Below are 13,809 nucleotides of genomic sequence, written 5' to 3' on the forward strand. Positions count from 1 at the left end.
ATGGGTGCACTTACCTACATGCAGGCAATACATGCATACATATAAAATAAAAATAATAAATAAAAAAATTTTTTTAAATTCAGTATATCAAGTGTTTGAAATATCTATGATTTTCCAAACTACCCAAAATTCAGATTTTTAAAATACTTTTGTTTAGGGCTGGAGAGATGGCTCAATGATTAAGAGCATCGGCTGCTCTTCTAGGGGACCCAAGTTCAGTTCCTGGCACTCAGGTCAGGCAGCTCATGACAGCCTATAATTCTAGCTCCGGGGATCTGATACCCTCTGACACATGAATAAAAAAAACACACACAAACAAATAAATATAACTTTAAAAATGCTTTTGTTTAACACTTCTTCCTGGGGGCTGGAGAGATGGCTCAGCAGTTAAGAGCACTGGCTGTTCTTGCAAAAGACCTGGGTTTGAATCCCAGCACCTACAACAACTATTAACTCCAGTTCCAGGGGGATCTAACACCCTCTTCTGTCCTCCTCAGGCACTGCATGACATGGGTGCACTTGCATACATGCAAACAATATACTCATACACAGAAACAGAAAAGAAGTAAAACATCTTAATGTGCATTCTATGGTAACTTGATCTTTTAAACCATTTTAAAACATGTAAACTACACTTCTTAGGTGAGAAAATTGACACAGGTGTCAGGCATCTTGTCTAATACATCATCTTGTTAGTTGCAGAATCAGAATGAAAACCTCAGTCTCCTGTACTCAGCACTGCCTACTCTGCATGGTCCATGTAAAGTGTTTTGTTTCACATGGAAAGACAGAAATGGCATGATCCTAAGAGAACCTCCTATGAAGAGCTTAAGATGTGCTTAACTGGGGGAGAATATCTCAGTATAACCCCATCTTCAGTTATCACGGGAAAATTTTCCAACTACTCTAGCTTTCTTTTCTTTTTTTCTAATGCTGTTATGAAAATAGATTTGGTGATGGAAAGTCTCCTGGTTATAAGACGTGAGACGCTGCTGCATGCGAGCTACTACTTACAGTTTAGACTTTATGAGCTATAGTACAGTACACTGGTCTTGAATCATAAACTGTGTGGCTTCAGGCAAGAATTTAAACCCTACACCCCAGAACCTCCATTTATTACCCATAAAATGAGCATGCTGGAATGCTCATTTTTGCTCTAAAAGTGTGGTGAGATGCTGTTTATTTCTTTTCCATAACCGCATTTAGGCTTCAGATTGACATATGGTTAGCACATAAACGATGCATTTTCTGTTGCTCGGTACAGCATCCTTTCTTTTTCTCTTATTTTGTCCGTACTATTTCCTCTTAATGAATGTGCTGGCATGAGGAGATCTGTACAGTCGGCTGTGAAGAGAGATGTTTTCATTTTTTCCTTTTGTCTGATTCAAGAAACTAAAGATTTAAAAGTGCAAGAAGTCACGTTTTCATCTTCTGTTATTATAGATTTATAGGTAGAAACTTGAGCTAAAGAACATTAAAAAAATTTCTTTTTTGAAATAAGGTCTTGTTATATAGACCTGAGTGACCTGGAACTTACTATGTAGACCAGGCTGGTCTTGAACCTGCAGTGATCTTCTTGCCTCTGCTGCCAGAGTGCTGAAATTACAGGCCTGTGCCACCATCTTTGGTCAAATAATGTGTATATTTATTTATTCTTAAAGATCTATTTTTATTTTATGTGAATGAGTGTTTTGCCTCAATGTATGTATATGTGCCATATACATGTCATGCTCACCGAGGCCAGAAGAGGATATCTGATTCCCTGGAACTAAAGTTACAAACAGTTGTGAGCCACCATGTGGGTGCTGGGAACTGAACATGGGTCCTCTGCAAGAGCAGCCAGTGCTCTTAACTACTGAGCTATCTTTTTGGCCCCAAAGAGTATCTTTTATAAAGACTGTTTCTTGTGTTTTGGATGCTGGTATTCAAAATTTAATTACTTCTTGCCTTTTTTTTTTTAAAGACAGTGTCTCTCTGTAGCCTTAGCTGGCCTGGAACTCTATGTAGACCAGACTGGCTTTGAACTCACAAAGATCTTCCTGCCTCTGCTTCCCGACTACTGGGATTAAAGGTGTGCCCCCCCCCATACCTGGTTTACTTTCTGTTTCTTTTGTTGTTTGTTTTTTGTTCTTTGAGACAGGGTCTCCCTGTAGCCCCAGCTGTCCCGGAACTCACTATGTAGACCAGACTGGCCTTGAACTCATAGACATCTGCCTGCCTGCCTCTGCTGCCCCCCTATCCCCCAATGCTGGGATCAAAGGCATGCACCACCACGCCTGGTTGCTTTCTGTTTCTTAATACTTCAGCACCTCAGATAAGATGAAGCAAGCATTTTAAACTAACATATATGAGTGAATTTGTTTTTGTCGCTATGCATATAAATACAACTTACCTCTCTTTAGCGTTTTCATGCTTCAAGGGTTAAAATTAAAATCTTTGGTTTGATACACATGCATCACATTTAAAGCATATGCCATATTAAATTCAGAATTTTAGTTTTAACTTAATTTTACAGTAAATAAACAATGGACTCTGATGTTCTGTGGTCCCTTGGACTTTGCTGAAGGGCATTTTTGCCAAGGCGTTACAGTAAAATGTTTCGTTTGTTTCATCAGTTTATCCAGTCAGTCTAATGGAACTGACCTGCTTCTTATCAAGGCTATTTATTTCAGTATTGGGGGAAATTCATTCTGAATCAGCATAAAAAGTAATGAATGTTCTTTCTTCTAGGAATAATAATGGTTGGAGTTATCGTTGGCTCAAAGAAGACAGGTATAAATCCTGATAACGTGGCTACACCCATTGCTGCTAGCTTTGGGGACCTTATAACTCTGGCCATATTAGCTTGGATAAGTCAGGGTTTATACTCCTGTCTCGGTAAGTTAACTTAAAACTGAACATGAGCCTTTAAAAACAAATGTAGCAATGTAATGTATCCCAGGTGAACTTCATCTGTTAGAAGTAATGTTAAGAGTGATTAGCACAGCTGTAATTCTTTGAAAACCTGCTGTCTTACATATTTTTCTCTTAGTTCAGAACTCCAAAAGATAAGGTTTTTCCTCTGTAAATTCTTTGATCTTTTTTTTTTTTTAAAGACAGAGTTTCATGTAGCCCAGGCTGGCTTTGAACTTAACTATTTAGACAAAGCTGGTCTTGAACTCCTGATCTTCCTGCCATGCCAGTATTTGGATTACAAGTGTGTGCCATCACAGCTAGGCATCCTCTATAATTTCAAATGAACAACCGAAGATCATAGAAATTCCATCTGCTGCCCAGGTTTACACATATTGGTGTTCTGGTTGAACACAGGTCTGTCATACTCTGTGATGACTGTCCTTCCTCTAACTGGGCAGACAGGGGTCACCCTGCAGTATTACAAGGTTAACCACTTTTTTTTTTTAACTTTACCAGTTGGGTATGAAATCCATGCCAATAAATAGTCTTAAGATAATTCACAAAAGGGGGGGGAATGCATCACAGAAACTAACTTGACTGGGGGTAAAGTTGTAGTTGTCTTACATGTAGTTCTTGAGCAGTGATAGGGAGTATATAGATGCCATTGAATTGTTTGAACTCAGATTTATGCTCTGGGACTACAGTCAGTGGTGAGTGATATGATTTGTGAGCATGAGGTAGATGCTGCATGCTAGCTGTGAAATTCTTTAGATGCCAGGTGTGTGTGTGTGTGTGTGTGTGTGTGTACATGAATGTGTGCATGTGCCAGATGTCAAGTTAAAAAAAAGCGGAAATCCACAGTAGAAAAGTTACTTATAAGCCAATCCAAAAGCACATATTTATTCACAAAATTTCATAGGTTCTATACAGCTTTGTGGTATAATTTAAAATATATCTAAAGAATGCTTAGTATGAAAAGTTTTGGATATGTTTTTGAACTAAAGAAAAGGCTTTAACCTACTAATTGCATTCATTTTCTACATCTTTTGCTAATAGCAAGAGCCACTTCATTTAGCATATGAAATTACTTTAACTTTTTTTTTTTGGTGTTTTTGAGACAGGGTCTTCCTGTAGCCCTAGGTGGCCTGGAACTCCCTATGTAGACCAGGCTGGTCTTGAACTCACACCTGCCCCTGTCTCCTGAGTGCTGGGATTAAAGGTGTGTGTCAACACACCAGCTAAATTACCTTAACTTTTTTTTTTTTTTTGAGACAGGGTCTCCCTGTAGCCCCAGCTGTCCTGGAACTCACTATGTAGACCAGGCTGGCCTTGAACTCACAGAGATCTGCTTGCCTCTGCCTCCCAAGTGCTGGGGCTACAGGTGTGTGCCACCACGCCCGGCAACCTTAACTTTTATATGATGAGTGACAAAGACAATATTCAGTAAGACTTAATGTGTATGTTCAGGCAAAATTTTTCTCTCCTGAAAATAAAGATACATCCATGTGAGCTAAAGAATAAGACAATAAACATTCGGTGCATGCCATAAATGTGTGTTGTATTCTCATAGGCTGTGGCTTTTGTCATTGTACAGGGTGCAGGGAATGACACTTCAAGGGAATGCTCCATTGCCTTTCCTCCTGCTCAGAACGCAGAAAAGCAGAGTGATGTTATTACAGAAAATTCTAAATCTTGTCTAGTTTATATTGTTGGAGTAATAAGTTATTATACAATTTAGATGGAGATGCTAAACTCAGAGATTATAATGTTAGTTTATGACCAGTATCAGAAAGTGTGGCATATTTTTCTCTTACTCTGTTAAACTCACCAACTACCCCCCAAAACAGTTTGTCAGCTTGTAGTCCTCACTCTGTGGGAACAGGCTGTTATTTGTACTTGGGAAGAGAGATTGTCTAACCAGGCCTGGTGGCACATACTTATAATCGTAGCATTTGGTCAGCTGAGGCAGGGGAATTGAGAATTTGAGGCTAGCCTGGCCTATATGAGACCCTGTCATCAATAAGAAGCCAGAGAGGCACGTTCAGTGACCCTTTGCCTAATCTTTGCAGTTAGTGAAGTCTCCCACAGTCTGAGGAGGGGACAGGAGAAGAGAGGTATTCAGAGGATGAAGAGTTTCTTTCCAGCATCATTAAGATAATAGCAATGTTGTGGATGTACCCAGGAGCATAGAGAATGGACAGGGATGGAGGGTTGGTAGTAGGTTCAGGAATAGGTTCTCATCCATACATAAAAAAGAAAACTTTACTGTTTGCAGACTTGAGCACCTAGTTACCATGTGTTACACCATTTGTAACATGTTTTTCAGAGACAATGAGTAAAAAAGATGCCACTGAAGAATGTTATGATAAGTATGACCGTTGTTATAGTGATATAGGCTAAATACTATGAAAGTCTGGAAGCTAGACTAACTGTTACTGTCTTGTGTAGACTTTTTTTCTGATTTTTTTTTTTTGAGACAGAGTCTCCCCGTAACCCCAGCTGGCCTGGAACTTGCTACATAGACAAGGCTGGCCTGGATCTCATAGAAATGTGCCTGCCTCTGCCTCCCAAGTGCTGGGATTAAAGTGTATACTCCACACCTAGTTTTGTATACTTTTGTATAACTGTTGTATAGTTTTTAATTTTTATTTTTTATTTTTGGTCTTTTTGAGACAGGGTCTCTCTGTAGCCCCAGCTGTCCTGGAACTCACTATGTAGACCAGGCTGGCCTTGAACTCACAGAGATCCGCCTGCCTCTGCCCCTGGAGTGCTGGGATTAAAGGCATGTGCCACCACGCCTGGCAAATTTCATTTTTTAAAGTTCAGAAGGAATAAATTCTTCAGATAAAAGACAATCAGCCACCATGGTGGTGAACACCTTTAATCCCAGCACTCAGGAGGCAGAGACAGGCATATCTCTGAGTTTGAGGCCAGCCTGGTCTAAGAACAAGTTCTAGGCCAGCCAGGGGTACATATGGAGATCCTGTCTCAAAAAAACAAAAAAAGATTTGATCATAATGTATTGTCATTGAAAGCCTTCAGTATTTTAAGTATTATATGGAAACACATTAATGTTGTTATTGTTTTCAAAGAAAGGGTCTAATTATGTAACCCAGGTTGGCCTCCAATTCATCCTGCTTCAACTTTCTGAGTGTTGGGATTACAAATGTGACATTATTTTTCTTTCCTTTTTTTGTGGTGCTGTGGATTGAACCCAGACCATGTACTGTGATGCACTGATACTTTAACTCGATCAAGGAGTAAATTAAATGGAATGTTGGCATAATTCTGAAAGCTGGTAGTCATATTAAATATTGCTTGGGATGTTCCTGGTCTTGTCTTCTGAAAGTTGGCTTAAAGTGATTCAAATTGCATTATTACCGATCTATTATATTTCATCTGTATCGTTGATTCCCCCAAGGGAATTTTCTTTTTAAATGGGCTACAGATTAATTCCATAATTAATTTAGTCAGACATAGGCATTTCGGAAATGTCAGCTGAAGTGTCAGCAGGTTGAGCGCTAGGGGGCCTCAGAAGATCAGCAGTTGGGTGCCTGGTGCTTTCATTCTGAATATGAAGATTAGAAACAGGCACATTTAATCTTTCAGACCCTGTTCACCTTGGTGAGAAGCCTAGCTCTTAGAAACAAAGTTGAATTCCTGAACTCTCCTGAGGACACCAAGCAGTCTTTAGAGATAAGGGGAAGATTTCTTGGCAGTTATAAGCTTTGGCTATAGAGGCTGTGAATTGCATGGAGATAATTGAACATGAAATTTCACAGGGTCTAATTATCAGGAGGATGTTACCGTGGTAAATATATGTATCCAATATCAGAGTCCCTAAATATGTTTAGCAGTTATTCACTGTGATGGGAACTGGAGATAAAATACAAGAACAGTGGGAGATTTCAGTACCTCACTCTCTTTGAGGGTAGGTCAGAAAATCAATAAAGGGATTGAACTTGAACTGCACACCGGTCCAAATGAACCTTAACATACATACACAGAGTATTGCCCTGCACACAGCATAGTGCACCTTCTTTGCCTGTGTATATGGATAATTTTCTAGGATGGATCCTATATTAAACCATGGAACAAATCTGAACAAATTTAGAAAGATCGACATCATGTCAAATATCTTTTGTCACAGCGATGGCGTGAAACTAGAAAGCAGTAACATGAGGAAAACAAGAAAAATTATAAATATTTAGAAATTAAACACACTTCTAAGCTACCAGTCAGTCAAAGAAAAAAAATGGAAATTAAAAAATATCTTAAGCTAGTGCATGGTGGTGCACGTCTTTAATCCCAGCACTTAAGAGGCGGAGGCAGAGGCAGGCGAGTCTCTGTGAGATCCAGGCCAACCTGGTCTGTATGACGAGTTCCAGGCCTGCTGGGGTACAGGGAGACCCTGTTTCAAAAACTACAACAACAACAACAACAATAACAACAACAACAAAATGTTAAGCCAAATGAGAATGGAGACACAGTGTACCAAAACTTTTGAGAAAGAGCCAAAAGCAGGTCTAAGAAGGAATTGTATAGCTATAAATGCCTATGTTAAAGAAGAAAGGTATCAAACAGCCTAGTATTTCACTTAAGAAACTGAAAAAGAGCAAACAAAACCCAAAGTTAGCAAAAGGAATGAAATAATAAAATAATTAAATACAATTAAACCAAATAGAAAGTAGAAAAGCTATATATAGAATAAATCAAAACAAAGATCTTTTTTCTGAAAAAAATGTAGAAAATTGACAAAACCTTAGCTAGACTGAGAGAAGAATAAAAAAATAAAAGTTCTGGTGAGACGTCTCGGCAGGTAAAGACTTATACCACCAAGCCTGATGACCTGGGCGTGATTCCTGGGGCCCACATGGTGGAAGGCGAGAACTGACAAGTGACTCCTGAAAGTTATCCTGCCACCTTCTTGGCATGTGTCCCTCTTCCCAGGCCCCACAGAGCAAATAAACATGACAAAGAAGACAAAAAGAAATGGAAAAGATTAAAAAGACCAAATATAAACAAATGAATATTAATTTCTTTTTTTAAAAACCTGAAAGAAAAAAGAATTAGAGCAAATACTTGGAAGCTCGTTTGATGAGGTCAGCATCACAGCCTGATACTAAAGCATTCTAGTTAAATTTCTGTTGCTGCCACAAAAGTCCTGGCCAAAACCAACTTGAGGAGGAAAGGGTTTGTTGCATCTTACTCTTCCAAGTGACAGTCCATCACTGAGGAAAGCCAAGACAGGAACTTAAGCAGGGCAGGAACCTGGAAGCAGGAGCTGAAGCAGAGAGCACAGAGGAATGGAGCTTACTGGCTTCCTTTCCTGGTCTGTGCTCGGCCTGCTTTTCTATGTAGATATAATTTTTATTTTATGTGTACACGTGTATTGCCTGCATGTATGTGAGTGCACCTGTGCTGTGCAATGCCATGGAGGTTAGAAGAGGGCGTTGGATTCCCCTGGAACTGGAGTTAAGGACAGTAGCCATCTCTCAAGCCCCTTCGGCCTTCTTTCTTGTACAACCCAGGACCATCTTCTCAGGAGTGGCACCACCTATACTGGGCTGGGCCCTCCCATATCACACAATGATCAAGAAAATGCCTCACAGACATGCGCATGGGGCAAGCTGATAGAGAAAATTCCAAAATTGAGGTTCCCTCTTCCCAGGTTGTCAGGCTGACAATTAAAGCTGTCTAACGCACAAAGTCAAAGAGACCATGAGAAAAGTATAGGCGGGTAGCTCTGACAGCATAGCTGCAGACTTCCTTAGCACAATAGGAGCGAACAGATGTGAAAACTACAAAAACTAAGAACTTTGTCTTTGTGATCCAGCACAAGGGAAGGATGCCCACTCTTGCCACTTCTGTTCAACGTCCTATTGGAAGCACTAATGAGAGTCAGACAAGAAAAGGAATGAAAGGCATCCATACTGAAAAGGAAGGGTTAGTTATACTACATGTAGATGACACCATCGTATAAATGTAGGAAGCCTAAAGACTACAGAAAAGACTTTTAAAAGATATTTTATTTATTATTTTCTCTCTTTTTTTGGACTTTTGAGACAGGGTCTCCCTGTAGCCCCAGCTGTCCTGGAACTCACTGTGTAGACCAGGCTGGCCTTGAACTCACAGAGATCCACCTGCCTCTGCCTCTGGAGTGCTGGGATTAAAGGCGTGCACCACCACACCTGGCTATTATTTTCATTTTATGTGTATGAATGTATTTTCTGCATGTTTATAAGCACACCCATGTTGCACAATGCCCTCAGAAGAAAATATCGGATCCCCTGGAACTGGAGTTACGGATGATTGTTAGCTGCCATGTGGGTGCTAGGAATTGAACCAGGTTCTCTGTAAAAGCAGTCAGTGCTTTTAACCACTGAGCCATCTCTCCAGCCCACAAAGTTTTTTTTTTTTTCATTTATTTATTTTACGTGTATGCGTGTATTGCCTGCATGTAGATCAGTGCACCCGTGTCATGCAATGCCTGTGGAGGACAGAAGAAGCTGTCGGATCCCCTGGAACTGGAGTTACGGACAGTTGTTAGCTGCCATGTGGGTCTTGGGATTTGAACCCAGGTCTTCTGCAAGAGCAACCAGTGTTCTTAACTGCTGAGCCATCTCTCCAGCCCCAAAAGGTTTTAAGACTAATAAATGAGTGCAGTAAAAGTTTCAGAATCTAAAAATTAATGTACCAGATCAGTTACATTTCTTTATGTCACTGAAGATTTAATTGAGCTAGAGATAGTGGCACAGGCCTGTCATCCCAACATTGAGAAGACAACGGGGGTTGTTGGCCTAATTCTAACACTAGCACCAAAAATAGGGGAACTTTTTTTTTATGATGTATTTGAGAACCAGAGTGATAAATCATTAAAACTTAAGGCAAGATTTGACATAGAGTTCAATGTGTAAATATCAGAGGACTGAGACTATACTGCTCCAGTTGTGAGATATATACAGGAGTCTACTTTTTTCCATTTATTTACTTATTTGTGTGTGTGTATGTGTGTGTGTATGCGTGTGCGCATATGTGCATGTGTGCACATACATACAATCATTTGCATAGAGTCAAGGGCTACTTGTGGGAGTCAGTTCTCCTTCCACCATTCAGGCTCTGGGGATCAAACTCGGGCCATCAGGCTTGGTAGCAAGTGTCTTTACCTGTCCAGTCATCTTGCTGACCCATGCACTGTACTTTATGGATGACCCATGGTCTCCCTTATGTTCCTGTCAGGCTGAAGGGCCATCTGGTTTTGTAGCATGATTTATTTTAACTTCTGAGTTTTGGAGTAGGATCCAGTGGGCTGTAAAAAAGAATGTGTTGGTAATTATATACAGATAATATGGCAAACCATAAAAGAATGACCCCACAAGGGAGTTGTAATGATTGACTATGTATTACAGAGACAGTACTTAAAAGAAAAACAGTGAAGCAAACCAAAACATCAAATAAGGTTACAATTATTGATACCTCTATAAATCTTTGTATATAAGGTGTCAAGATGCCTTTTTCTTTCATTTGAAAGTCTTCCAGTTCATAGGTTTAAGCAACTTTATCTTCAGAATGTTCTTGAGACTGTAAAGACTCAGGAAAGGTTTTATTCTAGAGGAAAAAAGCCTTGCTAACTTTTTGAGTTTTTTGACTGGGTTGGATAGCCTCTATTTACCCTGAGAAGGTGTCAGCTAACATCAGAAGATCTGAGTAAAATTTAATTGTCAGTCAAACACTGGGAATGCATCTGTCCTTTGTCCTCGGTTAAGTCTGGTTGTGGCATAGTTCCACCTCCTGGGCCACTACAGATACAGCAGATAGGCTCCCACCACTTTTTGGACTGAAGACTTTAAAGTCCTATCTACCCAAAGGCACAGTTGAGTAGAACAGCTTATGTTTTTCTTCCCAGGCAAGGTGAGTCATGAGGGCCTTTAATAATTTTTTTTATCGATCTGCTGCAGCAACAGAATCTTTTGCTCCCTTTGAATGCACCAGCAATTTGTAGCCAGACTATGTCCTTGCTGGGTGTCCCATTTTTTCTTCCGTATAAGATTGGCTTGTGTTTAATACTGGAAGAGAGTTATCAGAGCCATTTCTGTGGCCTCATGTGCCAGCAGTGCTGTAGGTCTGGTTGCAGCTTGTAAACATCCTGGTCATATACAGTCTAGCTGCAGAAGTAAACTACAGGTTTAGAACAGGTCCCCTAGCTTTTGGGTAAGGACTTTCAAGGTCAGGCTTTATCATTATGTTATGTATGGGTTAACTTCCAATACTGGAGTTGACAGTAATAAATCTAGCTTTTGGACATTCCCCTCAGATAAGATTAGAGTCTAGTCATATCACTGGTTACTCCATGTGTTCATTTAAAAAGGACTCCTGAGTTAAGACAGAAGGCGAAGCCTTTATATCCAAAAGCAAATTAACGTTTTTGCCTGCTGCATCAAGAGTTATCCAAGGTTGGGGCTGGAGAGATGGCCCAATGTTTAGAGCACTGGCTGTTCTTGCACAGTACCCATGTTTGAATCCCAGCACCCACATGGCAGTTTACAACTGTCTATAACTCCAGTTCCAGGGGATTCAATGGATTCTTCTGTCCTCTGCAGGTACTGCACAACACGGATGCACTTACATATGTGCAGGTATAACACATATACATAAAATAAAAATAAATTAAAAATTAAAATAATAAGTTACCCAAGGGTTTATTATTTGTAGTTACCTGAGTAAGCCTTCAAATTCTGTTTTCAGAGGAGTTTTATTTTTTAAAGATTTATTTTCATTTTTATTTGTGTGTGTGTGTGCATGTACACATTAATGTACGGACAGAGGCCAGAATGAGGAATTGGATCCTGTAGCTGGAGTTAAGGTGGTTGTGAAAAACCCAGTGTGGGTGCTGAGAACTGAATCCAGGTCCTCTGCCAGAGCAGCCAGTGCTCTCTACCACTGAGTCATCTCTGCGGCTCTGAGTTCTCATTCTTCAAGGTTATCTTTGGCAAGGCAGCTTGAATAAAGCCGAGTGCAGTAGCAGTCAGCTTCAGGTTACTGGTGGTTTTCTAACACCAAATTCTTTTTTTAAAACTTTTATGACATCTATTAAATGCCAGATTGAAATAGAATATACTTATAGCAAATCATTTGGAAATTTTGGTTTCATCATAATTTTCCCACTTTTTAATGTTTAAGAAACTTTTTTTTTTGGTCTTTTTGAGACAGGGATTCCCTGTAGCCCAGGCTATCCTAGAACTCAGGACCAGGCTGGCCTTGAACTCACAGAGATCCGCCTGCCTCTGCCTCCCAAGTGCTTGGACTACAGGTGTGCACCACCACACCTGGCTAAGAAACTTTTATTTGGAGATAATTTTATGCTTACAGAATAGCTACAGAAATAAAAATGGTGCTAAAAACTCCACTTACGCTCCTCAGATTCACCTAACATTAATCCCATTTGATCCCATTCGTTGTCTCCTCTTTTTCCGTATATGTTCTTTGACTTTAGCTTAGCATTTATAAATCATTCTTTGTCTTTCATTGTTAAAATTTTTAAAAGTTGGATGTAAGTCACATGCCACATGGCTTTCCTTTGCAAAGTGAACAGCTCAGTGGTTTCATTCACAAGATCATCTCGACGTTCTAATTCCAGAAAGTTCCCATCATCCCCAGAAAACCTGTATGTGTCAGCTGGTCCTCCTTCCTTGCTTCCCTGACTCCTGGCAGTTACTTCCTATCCCTTCAGATTAGCTTGTTCTAGACATTTCATGCTAAAGGAACTGTCATATGTGACCTCTGATACCTGGCGTCTTTCCCTTAGCATAGTGATTTCAAGGTTCATCTGTATTTTCACATGAGTCAGCACTGAAGACTGTCCCAGATAGATCATAACATAGCCCAGTAAAATATTCTGTTGGGTGGATATACTGTATTTTCTGTGTTAACCACTTGGCAGATGCTTAGGCTGTTCCCACTTTTGAGCTGCTATGAACATTCATTTGCAAGTGTTTCTGTGAACATCTGTTTTCAGTTCTCATGCATTTGCTTCTAGGTGTAGTGCTTCTGGGTCATGTGATAACTTGGTTTAAGTTTTGTGGAACCACCTAGGTTCTCATTATTTTTAATTTCTTTTTTCCTCCTCTTTGGAAACACAGAGCAGTGATGCTGGGTGGGGACGGGGTGTGCTTTTCTCAACTTCAGATGCCCTTCCAGGTTTATATGGAGGATAATGCTTAAAGCCTGCATGGTGCGTCTGTCTGGACTTGAGGGTGAAATGCAGAGTCAAGCTAACATGCAGGATTGTTCTTTTGAGTTTAGTTTCGATGCTTTTGGTTTCTTCTTGGTTCTATGGATATCAATGGCAGTTTTAGTTGTTTTGTGTGAACTAGGAATGTTTCCAATTGGGATGCTATTTACCTTTATCTATGGTTTACAGGACAACTGGGAATCCCTTCAACAATATGAGACAATGTGAAACTGCTTTTTCCTCGTTAAACAGTAATTGAGAGTGCCAAAGAGATGACTCAGTGGTAAGGACACCTAGCTGCTAAGCCTGATGACCAGAATTTGATCCCAAAACGCACACGATAGGAGAGAACTGACTCTTGCAAGTTGTCCTCTAACCTCCACACATGTACCATGGCAGGCACACGTGTACATACACACTCTAAATAAATAAATGTAAAATTTTTTAAAGTACTGGAGAAAATGATAATAAACCTAGCATTGATTAGATGTTTTTAAAGCAAGATTTACTTTATTATTATTATTATTATTATTATTAGTATTTGTATTAGTATTAGTATTAGTATTAGTATTAATTATTATTATTTTGGTTACTTTTCTGATATGAAATTCTAGCCTTCCTTTGCTGAGTTGATGTTTGGTTCTGTTTTCATTGCTCTTATAGCTTGGTTGATCTTTGTTCTG

The 13,809-nt window shown here is 39.8% G+C and overlaps 1 protein-coding gene across 9 annotated transcripts in view; it reads left to right on the plus strand.

The window, feature by feature from the left end:
- The window catches only part of Slc41a2 (solute carrier family 41 member 2), a 133,297-nt gene that overhangs the window by 45,839 nt on the left and 73,649 nt on the right, over positions 1-13,809 (plus strand). For 8 of the 9 annotated variants that reach the window (XM_029568333.1, XM_029568331.1, XM_008843139.3 and 5 more), the window contains one exon: positions 2,731-2,877. The exons of the other annotated variant lie outside the window; for it this stretch is intronic. In XM_029568333.1, the coding sequence (XP_029424193.1) occupies positions 2,731-2,877 (147 nt within the window). The remainder of the gene's footprint in view (positions 1-2,730; positions 2,878-13,809) is intronic. 9 annotated transcript variants of the gene reach the window in all.

This window comes from Nannospalax galili, unplaced genomic scaffold (assembly GCF_000622305.1).
Source record: "Nannospalax galili isolate Female #2095 unplaced genomic scaffold, S.galili_v1.0 scaffold39, whole genome shotgun sequence".
Taxonomy (NCBI): domain Eukaryota; kingdom Metazoa; phylum Chordata; class Mammalia; order Rodentia; family Spalacidae; genus Nannospalax; species Nannospalax galili.